Consider the following 23,051-nt stretch of genomic DNA (forward strand, 5'->3'; position numbering starts at 1 on the left):
ATGCTTAAACTGGGGTTTATACAGTTGCCAAGCAGTCTGCAGTCTATTCAGATAGTTACATCTGTAGTTTGAGCAAGTGAATAAGTTGAGAAATTAATATCTGAAAGTCTATCTATAACATAGGCTGAAAGAATTGTCACTCGCAAACAGGACCATCTTAAATTTTACGTTTTTGTTTACTAAAGGTGTCAGGAACTTGCACGTCTTGGTTTGGTTTTGGTATATGTAAATTTTAAACTATAACATACTATTCTAAAATTTAACAGCACCGGTGCAATTTAACATTTCAGGAATTCTATACATCAGGTCCTGAAGAGGAAGTTTGTTAGGGCATCAAATACATCAAATACATATATGCAGTTCTGTGCTGACAAACAGAATAAAGGATTTTTGACAAATGTCAGCTCATAATCGCAAGCTCTTTCTGTCTGCAAACAGAGACAGTCTGTAACAAACATGAAGTATGTTCCATGCTGAACCTGGCATATTAAAAGTCTTAAAAGTTTCTCATTTTGATTTCCAACAAAATAAAAAGTTGCAGATGGTTCTGTATTGCTGGACTTTGCCAAGCCAGAACAAACCTTGCACTGTTCAGTGAACGGGCTCAGTTCTCCTCCTGGCCAACGGGGGCGCTGCAAACTCAGCGCGTGTTGTATAAACCGTCAGCCATCTGCCGCAGTCAGTTAGCTCCAACGGGAATGGAAAATGGAGGACTGACCGAAGACAGAGTGAGGGCATATCATCGGTATTCCAAGTGTTTAGGTGGGTAGAATTCAGCCATTTGATACTTTAGTTTCGAAGCGATTGATTTTTGCTGGATTCGTTCGTATCTCAGTGTTTGTACCGCTGCTGGGGTTGTTATTGTAGCGCAGTTGTCGAAGGCAAGGTTGAACATGATGCGCCTGACGCTAGCTGCGACGTTTACTTGTGTGCAGCTACGCTAATAAATTCGACTCCGGTCGTTCACAGTTGTTTAATTTAGCCTTTGCTCCAAAATAAATGACTCTCGTGGTTTGTGTTTTTGTTGTAGTGGGTTTGTGTTTGAATATTTGGAAGTTTCTAACCGCTTTCAGGTTTGCCGTTAGCTTACACATGCTCGTGGTGGCTAACACCGTTAGCTCGGTTAACTGGCTACAAGTGCACGGTGTGCAACACGCAGTTAGTCGTTGTAGACAGAAACGGCGAGAAAGGAAAAAATAACAGCAAACAGAGATGTTTAACGCAATTCAGCAAGTTTTCCGCTCAGTAATTCAACAGAGCTTGTGCCGCTCCGTTTAATATGCGCTAGCTAACTGTAAGTAGTTAAGTGATTTGGCGGAATGTTGATTTGCAGCTATCATCGGCGTTGTCTAGCGTGCAGGGAGTATAGTCTGCTATCGTAATATGCTGCCTGGTCTCTCTAATTCAGTCCTGCTTGTGTTATGAATTTTGTTTGCAAGTCGTGTTTGAAAATGCACAAGCTATTATGTTATATTGTTCGTAACGGTGAATTAAGGTTATATGCGCACCCAGGCCCTGTGGAGCCTCTGTCCTGGCATGTCGAGCAGCAACTGCCGAACCTCAATACGCGTTTTATAATCCCTGCTAACATGTCATACTACATATTTTTGCACTGTTAGGCAGTTCATTTCATGTGCATAAATACGCAATATGATGTTAAATTTAATGTTCGTCACGGGCCCCTCCCACCTTCGTGGCAACAGTTGTCCCCCCATTCACGTGGCACGGTGTCGTGACCACGGGCGCACCATTGGAGGAATCCTGTTACTCGGAGTCTTTGGGTGGATATTTCCCCCAGTGTTGCCGGTGCGGTGTGCAAGGCTTTCTCATGCCTCAAATTAAAAAAAAGAATCAATTACAGAATATAAATTTACTTGGTGTGTAGGTGTTTACAAATGAATTTAACAGTTAACATGATTTATATTTTTCCTAAAGTTTGCGATTTGCAATCAAATCATTATAATTTGCAAGCGGTTACCTCTTGTGTCTTGCTGAAACATCAACCAGCTGTTATACGGTCTTAATTCTGTAACTGGCTCATTCATCCAGTTGCAGGTGCTTCGAAAAACGCTGCAAAATAATTTTTAAGCACGAGGTTTGAATTTTGCTTGAGTAGTTCGGGAATTGATGAATATCACACGTATTACAAGTAGATAAGCATGATTTGCTATTTATATAATCTGCATTAGTGGATGCTGTTGTTTCATCTCAGCCCTCCTCTGAAACATGGAGTACTTTGATCCTAACTGGTATTTTTCTTTCTCTGGCAGATCTTTTAACCTTGTACCAAGACTGAAGCTTACTGATGTGAAGCCTTTGTTTTGTTTGAAGACGCACTGCTGACCTTCAGGTACAGATAATGGCTTTTTTTTTTTTTTGCATTAGGTGGCCTCAAATGAAATACTAACAAGGCTGGCTATGAAGAGTCATAAGTGAAGTATAGCTTCTTTAATTCTTTATTGCAAAAAAATGCCACTATCATGAACAACACAGACTGTTTCTGAATTATGTTTCATAAATTTGTGTTTAGCCTTATGAATTACTGACATTAGCTGACTGTCAAACAAGTTATTCTGATTTTCATCCCTATGTTGTACCTAAAGCTGCCAAGTCCTCCTAAGAAAGGGGACAGGCTACATTCAGGGTCTATCATCATTATTTTACATGGAAAACAATGTTTTGAATTTTTTTTTTGTATTTTTATAAGCAGAAAATGATGTGTAATCAACTATACAGGTTCAGGCCTTAAAAATCCAGACACACCAGACGATTTTACAGGCAGATGGTTAACCAGAATGGAAAAGAGCAAAGTGCAGTGCTTTCTAAGGAAATGTGCACTGTTGAAAAACAAAGTATACATATTTTAATACTTTTTGTTCTGCTCTTAGACGACCACAATGCAATTTGAAAGTTGTTGTTTTTTTATTTAAAACATGTGGCATAAATAAACTAAATATTTAGTATGGCATGGCAGGACGAGACATCTATATGCCCTCAAGCTCATGGTACTCTTGGTTCTCGACACACACACACACACACACACACACACATACATGCTCTTTATTTGTTTTATTAACCTACATTTTGGCTATATTTAGTTGATCATAATGCACTTACTATTAAATATATTAATATATTCTGCAGGTCATCAGTTGTGGTGCTAGTCTTTGTTTTCAAGACATCTGTGCTTCTCTCAATATTGCATCTATCATTTTCGGCAGCTGTAGTGAGGTTGTTAAACTCTGGTCAGTGATGGTATTGGTATCTATTCAAAAATGATGTCATGGCATACCTTCAGAATAACTGGCATTAAAGATGAATAAATACTATATTGTGCAAATAAACTATCCATCTTTTATTTGTAAGGGTATTTTGGAGTGTTAATGTAATAGAAACAAGTCTAAGATACGTGTAAGTCATGAAGCAATCCTAGCACTATCTAAACTCTGGTACCGATCAATATTTGTCATATTATGAACTGAAAAGAGTGACTCATAGTCGGTCTCTTGTTCTTTTCTCTTAACTGTAGACTTTCAGTTTGAAAGTAGTGACTCCATCATCTATGGAGGAGAATGTGGTCCCTGCGCTCTCTCTAGCTCCTGAGCCAGAGCAGAGCCAGGACCGCATGGATAGCTACTCTCAAGGTACCTTGAAAGTGCTTTTATCCGTTTATAATGTTATAGTAAAGCAGTTGTGGTGTTAGGTTCTGTGATCTATTGTGATCTATTGAGTGTTTTTTTTTTAAAATTTATTTTAAATTTGGAATTTGGGTATAATTGAAGGGGTAAGTAAGGGTCATGTTCAAGTCAAGCAATCATTTTCTAGGGTTTTTCCTGGCTCAGAATGGGCCTTTTGCGGGATGCTCATGCACAACACTAAGCATGATCAGTCCATGTAGAGTAAAAGCACTGAGTCAGTGTGACCGTATTTGACAAATCTCTGCTTTTCCCTCTTATTTCTGAACATTTAACAAGCAAATTGTAAATTAGAAAGACGGTGAAACACTGACTCTTTTTTTTTTTTTAGTGCTAATTGGAACATTTGTCAAAAATCCCTCTGTGTAGGAAAAACCCTGATTTCAAATTAGTCTTGATTCACTAAACAATGAGTAATTTCATGGCATCATTGTTACGTTACAACCTGGTGATTGCATGTCATGATTGTTTTTTCACAGGCTTGGGAGAAGGGGATAGTGAACAGAAGGAACAGGTTCAAACAGGAGAAGACAATGTGGCCAAAGAGTTGCTAGAGGAGCCAGAAAAATCTAAGGCCAGCAGTGAGGTAAAGAAGACTTGGGGTTTCCGTCGGTCCACTGTTGCAAAAAGAGAGATGCCAGTGGAGGCAGCAACCGACAGCCCTGAAAACCGCTGTCCTGTGCGGCGCAGTGGAAGACAGCCCAAGCGAACTGACAAACTAGAGGAATTCCTCTTGACTACTAAGAGAGGGTCAAGAAAGAGTGCCCCTCCCAGTCTGGAAAGTGGAGACCCTCCTTCCCAAACTCCAACAGATGCAGAGACTGCTTCAGAGGCCAGCTTTGATGGTAATGCTGACTCCAAGGTTGGGGAGGAGAAAGCAGAGTCCCCAGAGAGGAGGACAAGAAGTGGTGTAAGGAAGCAGGCTCAAAGGAAAGCTGGAGGTGGCAGACAGACCAGAGGAGGTGGCGGACTGACGGTCAAAGATGAGGGAAGCTCTGAGAATGAGGAAGACTGTAGAGATGCTGTCAAAAAAGATCAGTCACAGGATAACAATGTGGAGAAAACAGATGAAAAGAGTACTCCCACCTTTGAAGACATAGGGAGCAATAATGCAGTGCAGACTCAGCAGGTTTCTGAGAAGATAGAGGTGGTGGAGGAGAAGAATGAACATGGAGATGACAATGACAATGTCAAAATGGAAAATGAGGATGATGACGGTGCAGACAAGCCAGCAGCAATGCTGGCAAAACGTGGACCAATAAGAACTTACATAAATAAAAAAAGAGCTGTCAATAAGAACACTATGCCTGTTAAGGCCCTTGCCTCTGTTTCTGCCAACAAGAACACCACTCCTGTTAAGAAAGAAATAAAGCTTAGATCTACCCAAAGTGCTGGAAAGATAAGCAAGCCCCAGACACAGGAAGACGATGATGACAATGACTCTTGTACATCTTCTTCATCGTCATCCTCATCATCAGTTGAGTCTGACGATGATGGCGGCTATGACCCCAACGCACTTTACTGCATCTGTCGACAGAAACACAACAAAAGGTATGTTTTATTATGATGGCCATCGTGTATTACACTTGATAGTAGCTCATTATCAATTTAAAAGCTTCAGTTGACATGGTGCAGGAATATTGTAATTTGTTCTCCGCATTAAACATGGTGTATATGATTAGGTTGTACCTGAGTCAGATTTACGTCTGTCAAATTAGATCTAGCCAACTTAAAAAAAAAACGTCGTCCTGTAGCGACACTTTGTAGCTGAATACTACAACTTAATCTTGCCTGCATTCCCTACAGTGGCTGTGGCTATGTACTAGTAGTAGTAACATAACTACTTTTATACATCAGAGTTGCTCACTTCCGTCCGACAAACACAGGTTACCCAGAAAGCTATCCGCCTTAAAAGGAAAGTCTCCAACTGTAAAGAATTTAAACAAACACTCAACACCTAACAATCTGTGTTAAATCAGGAATCTTTGACTTCAGCTTCCAAGTGTTGACTTTCAGCCTTAATATCTACGCTTGTTTGTTGCTCCTTGTTCTCACATTTGCGGCCACTTCTACCGTTGGATTCCAGTTTGTCTTGTAGTACACAAATCTGAATGTATGAGGAAAGCCAGACAATTTTTGGTGACCATTATCTGTCATAATATCTTGTACTCACTAGATTTATGATCTGCTGTGACCGCTGTGAGGAGTGGTTCCACGGGGACTGTGTGGGTATCACTGAGGCTCGTGGGCGTCTGATGGAGAGAAATGGGGAAGACTACATTTGCCCCAACTGCACTGCAAAGAAAAACCAGGTGGTCAGGCCTGCCACATCTGTCCTCTCTGCAAGCGTAGAGGTCGGGAGGTCCAAAATGGACGTTTCTTCTCCAGTAAATGTGAGCTCTGATACAGCTGCTGAGAGAACCAACACCAGTCTGTCAGCTGTTCAGGGTGTGTCAGGGACTCCATCCACTGCTGCTGGAACTGAAGAGAAAGGAGTGGAGGACCTGGGCATAAAAGGCAGGATAGAGAAAGCTACTCATCCAACTGGAAAAAAGAAGATAAAGATCTTTCAGCCGGTAGGTCCTTGCAATTGATATCAACTTATGTTTCCAGCGATTAAATCTTTGTTGAAGTTGGCAGATGTATTGTTTTTTTCTAAAAAAGAACAACAGTTAATGATTTGATCCCTATTTTATGCTATAAACCAGTACCACAACAGTGGTTGTTTTTTGATTCTGCATGGGTTGTCACCTTATTTTTTTAACAGTGCAGATTGTGACTCAATAAGTAAAAGCTAGTGACTACATCTGCTCTATTCTTTACATTATATTGTGCAATATAAGCTCCATGTGGACAAATTCATTATTAAAGGTGTGGTCAAGGCATCCAACAGCACCCTTAAACTGAAGACGTGTTGTACACATCTTTACATATTACCATTGCTATCAATAAAACGAGTGGAGAATTCTGTATGAAATGCAAAATTCTCACATTATTATGCTAAGCTGAATGACATTACCCATCTCTAGCTGTTAATTTTATTTTGTACTGACTTGAAGCAGGCATTACAGCAGCCAGCTGAACCAAAAGCTGACCAGAAGGCCACATCAACTGTAGAAAAGAAGGCAGCGCCCACAGCAGAGCAGAAAGCAACACCAGACACAGAGCAGAAAGTTGCATCAAACGTGGAGGTGAAAACAACTCCAACAGGGGAACTGACGGAGGGCAAGACCATGCCGAAAGCTGAGGACGACTCTTCTCTTCCAAAATGTATTGGTCCTGGTTGTGACAATAATGCTCAGCCAGACTCTGTGTACTGTGGAAACGACTGTATCCTGAGACATGCTGCTGCTGCCATGAAGTCTATCACTGATGAGCCCCAGCAGAAGGACAAGGCCAACGCTCAGAAAAACAAGTCCACACCAAAGGTAACTCGGACTACCTGAAACGGTGGCCTTTGCCTCTCCTCAAAGCAGAGATGTTGTTGCCTTTGACCTAATGAGATAAGTTGGACAGAGAAGCACTGTTATTAAACCTCTGAAACCAAAGAGAAGTACTTTCTTAGACGTTGTATACAACTGCCAATCTGCCATACTCGTAGAATTTAGACATATGATTGTATATTGTGACCACATTTGACAAGGTATTTAAGTGCCTTTTCTTTGCTGAATGTTTTTTCTTGTTGGCTCAAGTTCTGTGTGACTTTTGAAGACAAGTCCTTTACTCTCACGTCTCTGAAATGAACTGTCCTCAGTGTTGTTGCAGTCACATTTAGGATTTGGGGTGGGGAAAAAATCCACTTTAGTATTTTACTCGGCTTTTTAATGTTACATGAAGGAAAGTCTTGGCTTGATTAAAATGAATTGAGCAAGTTTTGATGTTACTTGGAAGTGGAATTTCTGATGAAATGGTAACTGGCAGACGCTATGTTTGGACTTGCTGTTAAACTGCTGGTCAGAATAAGCAAGTTTAGCGGCTTGGCAACTTTACTTCAGTCTTATCGGCTGTTTTGAAGAATGAAACTGGCACTGGTTTGTTGGAAAAATTGAAAGTAGCACAAACTTTCACAGAGCTGGCCCAACAGCGTGAAGTTGGTGCAAAGGCTGGATTGTCGAGTGCTGGAATTTGCTGAAAGCAATCGACAGACATCCTCTATTCGTCGTCAGAAAGCTGTGATGGAAGAGGGTTTTCTGTGGTATCAGACCTTCTGACACAGTTTGGAGAGAGCATATAATCCTGCTTAATTCCTCCCCACTGGATCGTCACTCTGACAAATGAACTGCATGTAAATTTAACAGACTAGTATTTAAGTGTGGAGCAAGAATTTCTCAGCTTTACATGTTAATTATTAGGGGTGTAACGAGATCTCGCGAGATTAAATTGTGACGATATTTCTCGTTTAAGTGAAAAGCTGTTTCGCGGGCACAGGGCAGAAGCCCATAGATATCTATGCAGAAGTCTATCAGACTGTGAGCTATGTAAGCATCTATATTTGACCTATGGGGGCAGTAATGCGCCTTTGCTGTGTTTAGTCTGCCAAAAACTGACAAAAAGAAGGAAAAGGAATACAGCAGCAGCAATAGCCAGAATGACGTCGACGTCTGAAATCACCATTGAAGATGCCCCCGCCACATTTAAGTAGTTTGTGTGGCAGCATTTTGGGTACCCAGTGGAGATAATAAACGGCAACAGAGTGACAGACAAGACACGGACAGTATGTAAGCAGTGTAAGAAAATAATGCCATACACCGCAGCTAACACGAGCGCTGTGCTAAGACACGTACAGAACTACCACAGCTCGCTAAAATCACCTGCACCTGTGATGAAAGCAGCTAAAGGCCCGACAACACTGATGCCTTTGCACCTAAACTTCCAGACTCAAGCGCCAGGGCCATGTCCAGTTATATATTTTGTCATTTTAGTTTTCTTAAAGTAATGTGAAAATATTGTCTTGTTCTCATGAACCCAGTATCGTGTATCGTCACACCCCTATTAATTATTATTAAATGTGAGCCCAGTAAGGCTACTGTTTCCCAGTCCCAGTGAATATGTTGTGAATTTGTCTAGAAATTATTACAGATGAAACACTATAGGACGATGGCTAGTGGTAAACATGCTTTCTTGTCTGTCTTTTAAACTTTAAAAAAAAAAAAAGTTAATACTTTTTTTACACAATATATCTTGGTTACAGACAGTGGAGTGTGCATTTGAGCTACTTGCATTTGTGATATCTTGTTTGTTTTTGTGTTATTAGTGATGGCACAGTGGGGAAAATGTCAAGTAAATCCTTAAACACTGTAGAACAGGTTATATAATAACTGAACAGTGTTCTTGCTTTTAATGTTTAATTCTGTGGTTGCATTCTATATTACTAGCGGAATATGTGCATTTTTGCCTCTGCAACAACAGAAATTCCCCATAGCAGACAGTTGTAGTCCTAATATGCTGTCAGAAGTTTCTCATTATGAGCTCCTGTCATCTCATTGATTGAAGAATTCAAATTAACTTTTGTGATATTAAACCTTGAAGGGCTGACAGAGTAGGCATAGAATGATGCACACTAAAGTGACATAACTTGCATTGAATACTCTGTGATTTGCAATGTTCAGGGGATCAGTCTTCATTGAGTTTAAACCTGTAGAGCTACTGCTTGAAGAAAACCTGGCAGTGTGGAACATGGTGCCTGATATCAGTGGAACATCAGTGCCTGATACTAATTTTATGGCTCACAAGCCTAGAGCAGTAAAATAGATCTGACAAAAACGGTTCAATACACAGTGGATATTCAGAGAAATATGTCAAGTTTAAAGAAACTTAGATTCTACAAACAGAGCCATGCAAGAGCCTGGGAAATGCAGAAGAGCCCTTAATTTGCTTAGAATTAACCACACACTAAAGCTGTAAGGAGACTGTTATTGATTTGTGTTGTTTCTCTTACCAGGGGCAGGTTTCCCTGACATTTGGCAGTAGTTCTTTAGAAGGAATTGATTTTAAACGCAGCACGGCAAAACGTTTCTGTGTTGTAATGTTAGTAAAACCGAGCGCACTCAGCTCCTAAAATATCTGAATGTGTGTTTCTTCTCATCTACCCAGAAGAGTGGTGCGAGTGGGAAGAAAGGGCAGAAGACGAACCAGGGGGGCTCTGACAGCGAGGAAGACCGTTCCAATCCAGATGAGGACGACGAAGATGAGCATGCTGAGGAACACCCGCCCCCACCGGCCACTGCATCCTGGTCCAGCGACCATAATTACATTGCAGTAACACCAGAAAAGACTACACCCATATCACCAACAGTGTTAAACAAAAAGTGTATGTATCTCTTTGAAGGTCTTGAGCTGTTGTTGAAACCACATTGTTGTTTTTCCGTTATAAATGTGGTTGCTGTCATGCTAACATTCATTTAGAAATGATCCATACATTCGGGAAAGAACATGAACTCATCTGTGCACCACACTTTGAAGGGTTTTGTGATTTTTAATAATGTACAGATTTTGTTACTCAATGAAATGTTGGCTGCTGTGAAACAGGTAAGTGCCATTTGTTGGTTTTGGTAAGTATTCAGTGATTCAGAAAATCTTTATTTTGAAGGGGGCATTCCACAGATTTCACACATCATTTCTGTCAAAATTTTTTGCGCTGGAGGAGCTGACAAATGAACCCTGATGTTTTCAACAGCGTTATCTTTGCTTTGAATTGGACATTTTAAATTCTTAACTATGAGTTTGTGTTGTTCATTCAAGTTGAAGGTTTCTAAGATGTAGACTTCACAACAAATTCTGCAAATATTTTACAGGAAATGCAGTATTTCTGGATTGGGTTCAATAATATGGAGTAGATCTGGATACCTCTACTGCATTCATTCGAATCCCTCATTTATTGGTACAGCTCATACTGCGTTTTTTGGAAGTGCACTACTGAATCGGTGGAGTACCCCTTTTAAATACCTTAAACTTAATTGCAGGTTGTATGAACAGATACGAAGGAACATATGGTAGAAATCAAAAGGTGGCGTATTTGTAAATGAAAAGCCATAAGCAGGGATGTGTGGACATGGGTGGATTGAGCTTGTGGTGTGTGTGTATATGAGTTAGATTTCAGTGTACCTGCTTTGTTTGCCTCTCCATTTCCTGGGTTCATCACCTCAGCTGTTGGTCTCAAAAAGGTCCTTCCTTCTGTTTCTCCACCAGGTAGGTGTCCCTCATGTTGATGTTAAGCTGTGAAGAGCTTATATCAGCTATTCAGCACAAACCTTTTTCTGCCCTCGGTTTTGTGGGTAACAGGCTGCTTTTTCAAAGTTTTTGATTCATATTGAATATGATGCATCCCTGCTCGTGGGAAACTGGCTTTAAAATAAAAGGTGATAAACAGATTTTTGGATGCCTCGATTGATTATGTGAGCAGTGTTGGCTTGCTGTAGGATACCCTGACCAGTTAAGCTCAAACAAGCTTGTACAACTGTTTAATCTACACACATTTTGGAGATGTGATACTCAAGAGCCTTGGTTGGTGAACTGCTGGATAAGAAAGCTTCTGCCATGAAGACCAGACCGCCTGGAGAGACCCAGTGATGTTCAGGAAGGACACAGCAGAAGATGAGAGCTGAAGACCTGGCAGAGCTAGAAGAGAGAACATCAACATTTTTCACACAATTTGCATTTGAGAAGTGATACATATTAAGGGAACACATGAAATGTGGACCTTTTCATTATCGGATCTTCTTTTATAAAAGGCTCATTGAAGGAACTCTGACAGTATTATCTGATAGACAGGATTGCAAGTTAATGTAGATGAGTATGGCCACTGATGGTTGTATTGTCCACAGGAGGACATTATAGCTCATGGATTTGGTCATTTGTAGCTCTTACATTGCTGGGTGATACTGTGGCAGATGTGAAAGCTTATCTTTAGAAAATGGTTGACTTTGATTGCTTTGGTTCTCAATACTGTTCTGCACACAATTATTGTGTTCATACATTCAGAGTGTGTGTGTGTGTGTGTGTATAATGTGTCCAGTGGGGTTAATGCTCATGCAGCTTCAACATGATAGCCATGGTGCTATAGAATCTACAGGTGACCATGTGAAGAAAAAGTTCTGAGTTCAAGGTTCGAATAGGGACACATACTACTGTATTTCTATGAATGCTGAAGCCTTGGACACCTGCATTATGGATGGGTTTCTTCTTAGTTTAAGTGCCTGAACCATGAACAAGGCTTTCACCTACTTGCTTTTGAGAACATCCAGTTATTAACTGATGATAGTTTGTAGTTTATCTTGTGATTTGGACACATTTTCACATTTATGACTTTAGATTTATTAGATTATTGTCTTCATTATTTACAAATTATTTTTCTATTCTGTCCAAACAGTATTGTCTATGTTTTAGTAAGCAGTGACACAGAGGGCATAACATTAAAGCCAGTGGACAGCTGGTTTAGACAGCTTGCCTCATGTTCAAGTGAGATGGTCTATATTTACAGTTTGTCTGAATCAGATTCTGATATTTGTAGTTCTTTTTTTTCCAGCAACTGCTTCTAGTAGGTTAACTGTTGAAGTTTGCACAAAGTTGCTTGAGCTCGTGCTGCTATTCATTCCTTATTTCCTGGTGGCTATATGGATATAGTTGCTCAACCTATCTTTTGAGGAAGTACTCATTAGCCCCTCTTGAGGAGCATCACCCCCAAACAATAGTTTGGAAAACTTTTTCCTTTTTAAAGGTCCTGCATGAACAGCACTATGTATCTGCTGTCACTGCAACAAATAAAGAGGGACTATTCTCCGTTGTCAGCTTTGTGTTTCTTTTTTAATTATTTTTGTTGTGTGTACACATAATTGACTGCCCCATGACTTGATATTTTTAAGAATTTGTTCTCTGTTTTCACATTTTGTGATTTGGGTTTGTCAGCGCTTATGTTCCTATTGTAGTGCTTTATATTCACTCAGCATTGTAGACACTGTGATAGTTGTGAAGTGAGAACTGGAATTATCTGTAATTTAGCAAAATACTGCATATTGCGGCTACTGATTTTGTAATAGATGACATATTTTAAAATACTGGATCTTGTTCTTGGTTTCCAGCCCCTCCCAAAGAGGAGAAGCAGAGTGAGAAGAAGAAGGAAGCAGCTCCAGTACCTGAGAAAGCTGCCTCAGCCTCTGCAACACCAAGCAAAGCAAACAAGAAGTCCAGCCCAGCAACTAAAGCAACCAAGGCTTCCTCAAAGGGCAAGAAGCCTCCTGTTCAAGCTGTCGGCACAAGGTCGTCCAAGAGAATTGTGACACCCCCAGCTAAAACTGCGGCAAAGTCAAAGAAGCCAGGCCCACCGTCCAGTCGTACCCAGTCTCAATTCCCACCGGGTCCTATCCATGTCACAGGTGCACTGAGAGTCACCAAGTCCAACTTCACCATTCCTAAGAAGCAGCCACAACAAAAGGACACAAGTTCCCACAGTCAGTCCTCATCCTCTAGAGTCCCATCATCTCCAGTTTCATCAGGGCCTTCAAGTCACTCTTCATCCTCCAGACCTCCACATCCAGCAGCTTCAGCACCGCCTGTTTCCCCCATGCCGCCTCCACCCAACAACCAGATGAGGCAGAATATTCGCCGCTCACTGACAGACATCCTCTATAAGAGGTGAGTGTTCTACAAAGCCCAGTTTGTGATATCTTTGTTGTTTCTAAACTATGGAAATTCTTGGCTAATTAGAGAGAGAATTTTTCGTTGTGTTCCTTGTCACCAGGGTGAGTGATAGTGATGATCTGAAAATGACAGAAAGTGAAGTGGGACGACTGGCAGTTGGCATTGAAAAGGAGATGTTCAACCTCTGCCTTAGCACTGACAGCAAGTACAAGAACAAATACAGGTCCCTCATGTTCAACTTGAAAGATCCTAAAAACAAAGTGAGTCAACATTAACATGCATAAACTTAGATTTTCAGACAACTTCATATATTGTGTTTACCAAGTTGTGAGTGTTACTGCCTCCAGTCTGAAAAACTGCCCCTCATGTTGAGATGTCTGGTATGTCTGTCTGTCTTAGGGCTTGTTCTACAGGGTCATAGGTGGTGAGGTGACTCCTTTCCGTCTGGTGAGACTAAGTGCTGAAGAGTTGCTTTCCAAAGAAATATCTGAATGGAGAAAACCTGACACTTCTGAGGTAAATCTCCTTTTTTAACTAAACAGCATGCTCATATGGCTTCTTTTTAGGATTTGCTATATAAAGAATAGAGTATATTTTAATTAAGTTAGTTGCTTTAATTTGCACCTGTTTTTTTGTTCTGCAGGCTCAGTCTCAAAGTGCAAGAGGCCATTCAGGACAGTCCAAACGGGGCAACAGGCATGACTCTGCCTCCCATAGCATGGACATAGAGGATGCTCCACCAACATCTGATGCAGATGTATGTATCTCTGTCTCCGGCTCATCTTCTCACATGGCTTCTGCTGCAGTAAGTGGTGGCAAGCTGCTTTTCTGTAACTTTCACACTTTCTTTTCACCTTGCATGAGGTTCTTGGAGCACCATCTGTTACAACTAAAAGTAAATACATGCCAACTTTCCTGCACTATACTGTTTTTCACTTTCTTTCTCAAGCTTTACCTGCCATCACAGTAATTAAAAATTGTGGTTTCATGAGTGGTTATCATATGTTCCATTTCATCAAAGCTTGATATACTTTTTTTGTGTTTTCAGGAACAAGAGGACTCTGGCTCAACTCCTTCAGCTCAGTCCTCTGCTGTTGAGGGGAACAGTAGCAACAACATGCCAGACATTTTCAGTAATATGCTCAAAGACACTACTTCTGAACACAAGACTCATTTGTTTGACCTCAACTGTAAAATATGCACAGGTAAATAAGAGGCTGCTATTGGGCGTTACAGGAATATTCTGCTAGCGGATAAACCTAATTTGTTATGCAATGTATTTCACTATTCAGGTTTTTTCTTTTTGCCCTATAGGACAGAAGACCGAGGATGAGCCTGCAGCTAAAAAAGCCAGACTCGCCAAGAAGCCTGAAACCAAGTCCCCCAGACAAGAGTCATTTTCATCTAGGTCAGGGGATGTCTCTCCTGTCAACCAACCACAGGTTCCTGCGGCCCACCACCACCAAGATCCTTTATCACATCAGCACCAGGGCCTTTCATCCTACCATTCCAACATGGAGGCAGCTGTTCCAGAATCACAGCCACAGCTCTATCAGGAGGACATGATGGCATCTCCCGCCCAGGCCACTGTCCCCATCACCCCCACCATCTCTTCTGTCAGCATCACCCGCAGAGACCCACGTATGGCCAGACATAGCTCTGGGGTGACTGTCACCCACCCTACTCCAGATAAACCCACCAGCAATCCAGCAGAACTGCTCCCAGCTCCTGTTACAGCTCAAGTTGAGGCTGGGCCTAAGGCACCGCTACCGATGCCCCCGGCTCCGCTGCCCTCAGTGGCTGCGCCCAAACCATCAAAAACAAGGTGCTCATTCTTATTCTGCTTCCTCACATTACCTAATACCAAGAATCTCCCTAAAATTCCGTATTGTTTCCGTCTTGTTATTTGCTTATTACCAATATCTGTTATATTTGGTTTTGTTTATTATGAGTTTTGCAGAAAGGGTAATGCTGAAGTAGAACATGAAGGCACACTGCTGTTCTATTCTTTATGGAAAGATCTGCTCGTCTTAACTCCTGTACAGGTTTTTAAACTAAGATTTAACATTTCTAAATGAAAAATGATTCGGTTTTTGCAGTGCATCGGAGCCTCCTCTTGAGGGAGAAACTGCCATCTTTCTCCATGGTCAGGAAAAGATTTGGAAAGGATTTATCAACATGCAGTCAGTTGCTAAGTTTGTGACCAAGGCTTACCTGGTCTCAGGATCCTTTGAATACCTGAAAGAGGTAATTTTGACTGAACATAAATATTTTTGTTATTATTTTTTGTTAATATGAATGAAAGTTGCAGTTTTAGGTTAATGCTGTAGGTTAATACACGAAAAGCATCAGTTATAATTTTGTTAATGTCGTACAGGATTTGCCAGATACCATTCATGTCGGAGGCCGGATATCTCCAAGCACGGTGTGGGACTATGTCGGGAAGCTGAAAACCTCGCTCTCCAAGGTTTGTTTTTACAAAGAATACCTTGCAGAAAAGCTGGATTTTAATTTAAATGCCTTGCGTTACTGATATATAGATATATATAAATGTTTGCTCTTTTTACTTATTTACAGGAATTGTGTCTGATCCGTTTCCATCCAGCCACAGAGGAAGAGGAGGTGGCATATGTCTCTCTATTCTCTTACTTTAGCAGCAGAAAACGTTTTGGTGTAGTGGCTAACAACAATCGCCGCATCAAAGACCTCTATCTCATCCCACTGGGCTCAAAGGACCCATTACCCTCCAAACTTTTACCGTTTGATGGGCCAGGTAAGCATTTAGAGGGGTACACAAATGGAACATTGTGGTTTCTTGTGTGTAATTTTCAATTTGTCAATACATTCCTGTTAAAATGTTTTGCTGTGGTGAGTATGCTTGATGTAGATTTTGCTCAGGTTGAAATGAGTTTGTTTAATTACTGAGGTTGTACTGTAGGGGGCACTCACACTCCTTTGAAAATGCCTCTGTGCATGTAACAGCCACTGTGTTCTCTGCTATGTATCTGGCTTTGTATCACACATTTCTAATAAAGAAAGTTTGCATCGCAGGTTGGTGCCATTTCAGGCCAGTCTCAGCCTGTTGTTTCTTAAGACTTGGCTCAATTTAAGCATCAATGAATTCATTGATTAGTACAATTATCAGTATATTCTTTGAGGTAAGTTGTCAGTCACTATATACTAAGCTACTGTCCATATAGTAACATGCTGCACCACTGGAATAAACTTAAAATGTTGCCAAACATGTATTTCCAACTGTAGAATTAGCAATTGAAATAGACTTTGCAACTGGAGTTTGACGGTACCACATGAACTATGCAGCTGTGGAAACAAGAAAAAGCTGTGTATGTCAAGGAGCCTCAAATATCAGTTGAAGACACTTTTGTTTATTGTGTCTTAGACATTATTTGATGTTGACTTTTTTTTCTGTAGTAAGTGACTTCTGAAAAATGCAATTACACATCATCAGATATTTATACACATAGATTGGTGATAAACCCAAATCAAATTTCTATAGGAAAATGTGTGTACTTGATTATAGGGATTTTATTAGATGTAGTCAGTGTTGGTTATATTTGGTGGTGCAGCTACACATTCCTTTAATAACCAGCACAAATGTCAGCAGGGTTAACCACCGCTGACTTTTTCCAAAAATGTAGACAAGGAAACTGGCAGCACAATTGACTTTTTATTGTTGTATGAAAGGATAGTTTTGAGAGAACTTTTGTTCAGTATATGATTAAAGTTTTTGTAGGACGTTCTTTATGTCTGAACCATAGGAAGTGTTTTTCAAAGCTCTCATTTCACCTGAAACCTTTTGTTTTTAGACATTTTATCAAACTTAACTGTCATCTCTCTCATGAAATTTTATTTGAAAAGGTTTTCCAATCTTCCTTTGTTTTTTTTTATGTCTCAGGTCTTGAACCGGCTCGTCCCAACCTCCTCCTGGGGCTGCTGATCTGCCAGAAGGACAGAAAGCGTGCTGGTGCTGCATTAGAAACTGAGGAGAAACGGTCCAAGATTCAAACCAAAGATGCAGATGAAACTGGCCTCCCAAAACCACCTGCCTCAGTCAGAGCAGAAAGAAGCACAAGGCAGAGTCTTGAAATTCCCTTCAGCACGACTCCTCCAGGGTCACCTCCACTTGGCGGCTCCTCTGATACTACCAGCAACACTGTGACCGCCTCCTCTGTCTTTTCTCTATTATCCTCAGTTAAAGCTCCAGCTACTACTGGCAAGGACTCCCCCTCCTCATCTAGCTCTGTTGCTTCCACTGCTGCTGCCACTCCTCTTCAGACCATTCTCAAAACTCTTTTTGGAAAGGCAAAGCATGACTCAGAAGCTTCCAACTCTCCATCTGATCAATGTGGAGAACTCTCTGCTCCAACTGCTACAATGCTAGACCCAATTGTGCGGCAGTTTGCCCAAAGTTCTAAAGACAAACCGGTAGAGGAGGATGAAGATGACCGACCATATGATCCAGAAGAAGAGTATGACCCTAGTAGGGGCTATAATATACCTAAGAAGCCTGTTGAGGTAGTAAGCAAACCTGAGCTGTCAAGGCAGCCTGAGGAGGTAGCTAGTGAAGCTGATGATGTTGCATATGACCCAGAAGACGACTCCATTTTTGAAGAGGTCAAAACTTTAGTGCCAGGTCAAACAAAGGCTGCTGCTGAATGTGTAACTGATTCACAAAAGATCCTGGAGAGCCTTAAACAGATTGGGGATCAGGCTTTGCCGAAACAGGGAGAACAGCAAACTGCATCCACGCCTAGTGCCTCATTGACACTCCCAAACACGCTCCTATCCCAACCTACTAAATCCCTTTTGGCCAATTGTCAACTACTACAACTTGGCAAAAAGGTTGAAGAACTGGTGAAGTCTTCATCAGTTGCTCCTTTGATCAACCAGAAGAGAGATCCCAGACAGAGCAGGGATCCTCGGCAGGCTGCAGGCAGCAAGAAACCTTCTGATGAACCAGAGGACAAAGAGGAGGCAGCTGCTGAGTTGACTGATCCTATTCCTCCATCACAGCCTGTGGAGCAAGAGCCACAGCTGCCTAATACAGCTGAACTTGTAGACTCGTCACAAGGCCCAGAGACATCAGAGCTTGAAGAGGAGCTGAAAAGTGAGACGCTGCTCTTCACAGAGTCTGACAAGACCGAAGTGTCAATTCCCTTGTTAGGAGAGGAGGTGGAACCTGATATGGAGGTCAACTACATGGATGAGAAAGAAGTGAAAAGTGAGGAAGATGAGCCAATTGAGGCTGAGACAGAGCTGGACAAGTACAGTATTTGGCCAAATGCTGCCAGTATTTTGAAAGCTGGTGAGGACTCTGAATATGATGAGAACAGTCAAGATGCACCAACTACAAGCTACTACAGCAAATCTGTAAACACATCCACAATAGCTTCCACAATCCCTGTACTCACTCAGAGCGCAGCAATAGTTGACTCTCAGTCACATCACATGCCACATCCCATGTCTACATCAGGTTTCGATGGTGAATACAGACCGCCTGCTGACATTCCCCCGCAGTCCAACTTCCCCCCTCCTCATTCCATACAGGGACAAAACCTGTTGATAAGGCCTCCGCCTATACTACCACCTATGCAGGGTCTTCCTCCGATGTCAGGTCCTCCTCCAATACAGGGGCCCCCTCCACCCATGCATGTTCCTCCCCCTGTACACGGTCCTCCCCCAATACAAGGTGACAATACTCAGCAGTACGGCCCACCTCCATCTTCATACCCTCCATATCAGAACCAGTGGCCAGGTACACAGCCACCACAGCAGCAGCAGCCACCTCCTGGACCACCACCTCAAAATATCATGCCACCCAGAGGACCACCACCACCATTCCCTCCACTGGCCCAGAGAGGGCCTCCTCCCCAAATGTTTGACCCCTCCATTCCCCCTCAGCACATTGGGCAACAAGGCCCCCCTCCAGGGCTTCCCCCACCACATACTTTTGATGGACAGAACAGCTTACCCCCACCAAGATTCACTGGTCCTCCTCCACCTTTTAATTTCCCTGCAAGTAGAGGTCCTCCTCCTCCACCTTTCACAACACCACCACCTGGTCACTTTGATAACAGGCTTCCTCCTCCAGCCATCTTTGCAGGATCCAGGGGTCCCCCTCCATCTCAGTATGGTGACCACGGAGCTCAACCTCCAATGGCAGACCAACCTCGAGGACATGCAGAACAGTATAACAAAGACACTGCTAATAACTCCTTCAAGTTAAATGTGGACCAGAATCCAAACACTTTCCATATGTTTAAAGACAATCAGGGCCCTCCACCAGGTACCGCCTTCCGGGCACCTCCACTCAACCAATATGAGGACAGAAGAGGCCCACCGCCCAGTGTTGAGATGAGTGGACAGATCTTCAGTCCTCATAGCCAGTATGGGTCCTCCAGACCACCATCCTCACCACCACATCGAGGATCTTTTGATGAGCTCCGAGGTCCTCCACCTCAGGAGAACAGACCTCATCCTTCACAGCCTTTTGGAGGATCAGAGCGGTACCGCTTCGACAGGCACTCGGACGAGGCTCGACCTATCCGCCACAGTGGGCCACTGCTGCCGACTCCTCCAGAGGCCCCTCTAGGTCCTCCTAGTCGCATTGGAGCCCACAGCCCAGAACTACACAGGGATGACCACTGGCGCCGCCTTTCTCCTGAATTGAGGAGGAGGGTCAGCACCACCCATGAGGACTCAGAACCTCGTGGCGGGGATCGTTTCAGCCGCTTTGAAGGAGGACACAGAGAACTCGTTCCTGGTTCATTGCAGCCCTCTGACGAGCGACAGCGGGAGCTGTCTGAGGACCGCCGTAGAGAACGAGAGAGGGATGTCACTCATGCTGGCAGGCCCTCATGGGACAGGGGGCAGGGAAAAAGGTGGAGCCGAGAGCGAGACTGGGACAGAGTCAAAGAAAGGGACCGAGATCAGGAGCGTAGCCGAGAAAGAGATCACAGCAGAGGGAAGGAGGTCGACAGACACAGGGAAGCAGAAGGAGACCGACACAAGGATCAAGACACAGACAAAAGGAGAGACCGAGACAGGGAAAGAGACAGAGACAGAACTAGAGACTCTGACCGGAGGGACTCTGACCGGAGGGACTACGACCGTGACAGGGGGAGAAACCGTGACAGAGAGCGAGAACGTGAGCGAGACAAGAAGCGAGACAGATCCAGAAGCAGAGACCGGGACCGGGACCGGGATCGAGATCGAGGGAAAGACCGGGGCAGGGACAGGGATAGAGACCGAGACAGGGATAGAGACCGAGACAGGGATAGAGACCGAGACAGGGATAGAGACCGAGACCGGGACAGGGACAGGGAACGAGTTAAGGAGAGAGATCGAGACAAAGACAGAGACCGTCGGGAAAAAAGCAGAAGCAGAGAAAAGAAAGATGACAAAAAGGACAGCAAACGCGATTCCACCAAGGAGAGTGCTAAAACTGCAGAAAATGACAAGAAGGTTTCCTAGTCTCTGTTTTATGGACTTCACAGCACGGTTTAAGACTCTTGCTTTTTGTCATCACTGTACATGTAGATGAGCAGTATTTCGTTAAATTTTCATAGTTGTGTTCCTATGAGGAAAAAAATGATGTTTGTATTCTCCTTGTCACTTAAAGATTTCTAAATTTGTTTTATTACATGTAAAAAGCAAAAAAACTGAAGCCCATCTAAGTTGCTTGTGTACAAGACGTATTATGTAGGCTACTGATTCCTATTAGATGTACCTTTCTGTTGTCAAAGCAGTTTTTTAAGAAAACAATGTAACTGATTAACACACCATTTGCAATATGTAAATATAAAAGTTTTGTGTATATACTGATGTTTTTAATCATACTTTTCTAAGTAGAGAAAATAAGCCATATATCTGAGATGGATAATGTGCAGGTTTCTGAAACACTGAGACACAAATGTGTGTTTATATGTTCAGCAGCTTTGAACTAAAAGGCTTCAACTATCTACAGTATACACCCTCTAAATGGTCGATTATGAAATGTCCTGATTTCGTTTCAGCTCAACCAATTAAATGTGTTTGATGGAATTTGCTTGTTTCAGCTGTTGTAAATATATATTATACTTTCGTGAATTAATAATAATTTTTGATCAAAAAGTATGCACACATTAACTAATGCACAAGTGGTTGTTGTAAAGAGTTACATGGCAGTGTTTCAGTGTGCTTTAAGCTCGTGCCATACTAAACATCCAAGATATTTAGCACGTTTTGTCATCGTAGCTTGTACCTTAATTGTTGTTCATACCCACATTGTTCAAGTACAGATGAGGTCTCTGCAGAAACCAAATTATTTTCAGAAATGTGAGTAAAATGAAATGAAATATTCTCTGACCCAGTGAGTCCATCAGACAAAATTCAGAAAATATGGCATCATTTGACTTCTGTTTAGTTTACTTTCGTTCTGGATGGCTCTATGATCACGATTATGTTATTTGATCACATAGTGGCAAATGAGCTGAGGTAGTTTGGAGCCCCCTTGTGGAGACCTGCCTCCCACGTTGGAAAAACCTGCAGCTTAATGCATTTAGCCTTTCAGATGTTACAGAATGTGCAGAAAGAAAGTCAGATAAAGGCAAGATAAGCAGAAATGTTTTAGGAAAACTACTAAATCTCCTTTTAATTTCATAAAACAAACCAACACACGTCTGCATGACGGTGCTTTTTCAAAGATGCCATAAACTTTTTTGTGGGTATTGAGAATTTGACACAACTCCCAAAAGCACAAATCTAACGGTAGAAATTATTTTTTCTTCTGGGATGATCAAGTTGTGAACACAAAACAGTCAGAATAGAACAACCGCTTGATATTTGCCTCCAATATGCATGAAAGTAACTCTGAGGCTGATGCACAAAAAAGCGATGACTTTTCTGAGTCTTTTTACAAGTTCAACTCAATAACCATAAATTAGCGCTCAGTTTAGATTAAAGTAAATACATGATTTTCACCAGAGATACTGATTATAATAAATATATAGTAGTCATTTATAGTAGAGTATCTTTGACGCTGGATTAAATTTATATTACTTGTTACATGAATTGTGTTTTCCTCTGCATTGTACAAAGACACTCATTGAGGCAACTTTTCTATCAGTCTTAGATTATGGTGATATTTATCCATGTTCTTTACCACTCTGCATCAGAATTTATTACAAGTAACAGTTGTAACACATCACTGGGAGCTGTATGCTGAGACTGGAAAGCACTCCTGTCTTTTTCACACCATGTGATTGCAGCCTTTTTAATAATCAAACATATGCAAATGATTGGATTATGCTGCAGATGCCAGCTGCTTTCACAGAGCTTCAAAAATCCAATTTTACTCAGAGCACACCTGAAACCTGGAATAACCTGCAGAACAATCTGAAGCATGACTCATTTTTGTCCTTAGGGTGATTTCAATTTTAAACTTTTTTAATTTTATGTCCTGCTGTTCTTGTTTTAGTAGATTTGTTTTTGGTTCTAAATCATTCTTAGTGAACTTATTTTATGTATTTAATATATATATATATATATATATATATATATATATATACACGTTTCATCGCCTATCCAAGTTTATACGTCTTTTATTAAGTTTCTTACTCAAGTATGCTGCAAATGAGGCCTGCATAATGCAGTGTACTTCCAGTTTAAATCAAGGTTGAATAATAGGAATAAGTGCAAGAGTGACAAATCTAGGATATA

The 23,051-nt window shown here is 41.8% G+C and overlaps 1 protein-coding gene across 6 annotated transcripts; it reads left to right on the forward strand.

Moving 5' to 3' along the window:
* Positions 1-108: 108 nt before the first annotated feature.
* On the forward strand, positions 109-21,395 carry LOC110955074 (death-inducer obliterator 1). Of its 6 annotated transcripts, none has more exons than XM_051948838.1 (17): positions 109-762; positions 2,271-2,350; positions 3,530-3,644; positions 4,175-5,246; positions 5,872-6,271; positions 6,755-7,123; positions 9,789-10,005; positions 12,773-13,325; positions 13,432-13,591; positions 13,731-13,847; positions 13,975-14,226; positions 14,380-14,536; positions 14,646-15,156; positions 15,431-15,578; positions 15,709-15,798; positions 15,909-16,104; positions 17,248-21,395. In XM_051948838.1, exons 3-17 carry the CDS (start codon positions 3,563-3,565, stop codon positions 20,823-20,825), a joined length of 7,902 nt encoding a protein of 2,633 aa, XP_051804798.1. In that variant the 5' UTR covers positions 109-762; positions 2,271-2,350; positions 3,530-3,562; the 3' UTR covers positions 20,826-21,395. The 6 variants fall into 6 exon arrangements, with proteins under 6 accessions (XP_051804798.1, XP_022055602.1, XP_022055604.1 ...); XM_022199910.2 differs by having other exon boundaries at positions 13,975-14,136; XM_022199912.2 differs by having other exon boundaries at positions 13,975-14,088.
* Positions 21,396-23,051: the final 1,656 nt, after the last annotated feature.

Source organism: Acanthochromis polyacanthus, chromosome 5 (assembly GCF_021347895.1).
Source record: "Acanthochromis polyacanthus isolate Apoly-LR-REF ecotype Palm Island chromosome 5, KAUST_Apoly_ChrSc, whole genome shotgun sequence".
In the NCBI taxonomy this organism is placed as follows: Eukaryota; Metazoa; Chordata; class Actinopteri; family Pomacentridae; genus Acanthochromis; species Acanthochromis polyacanthus.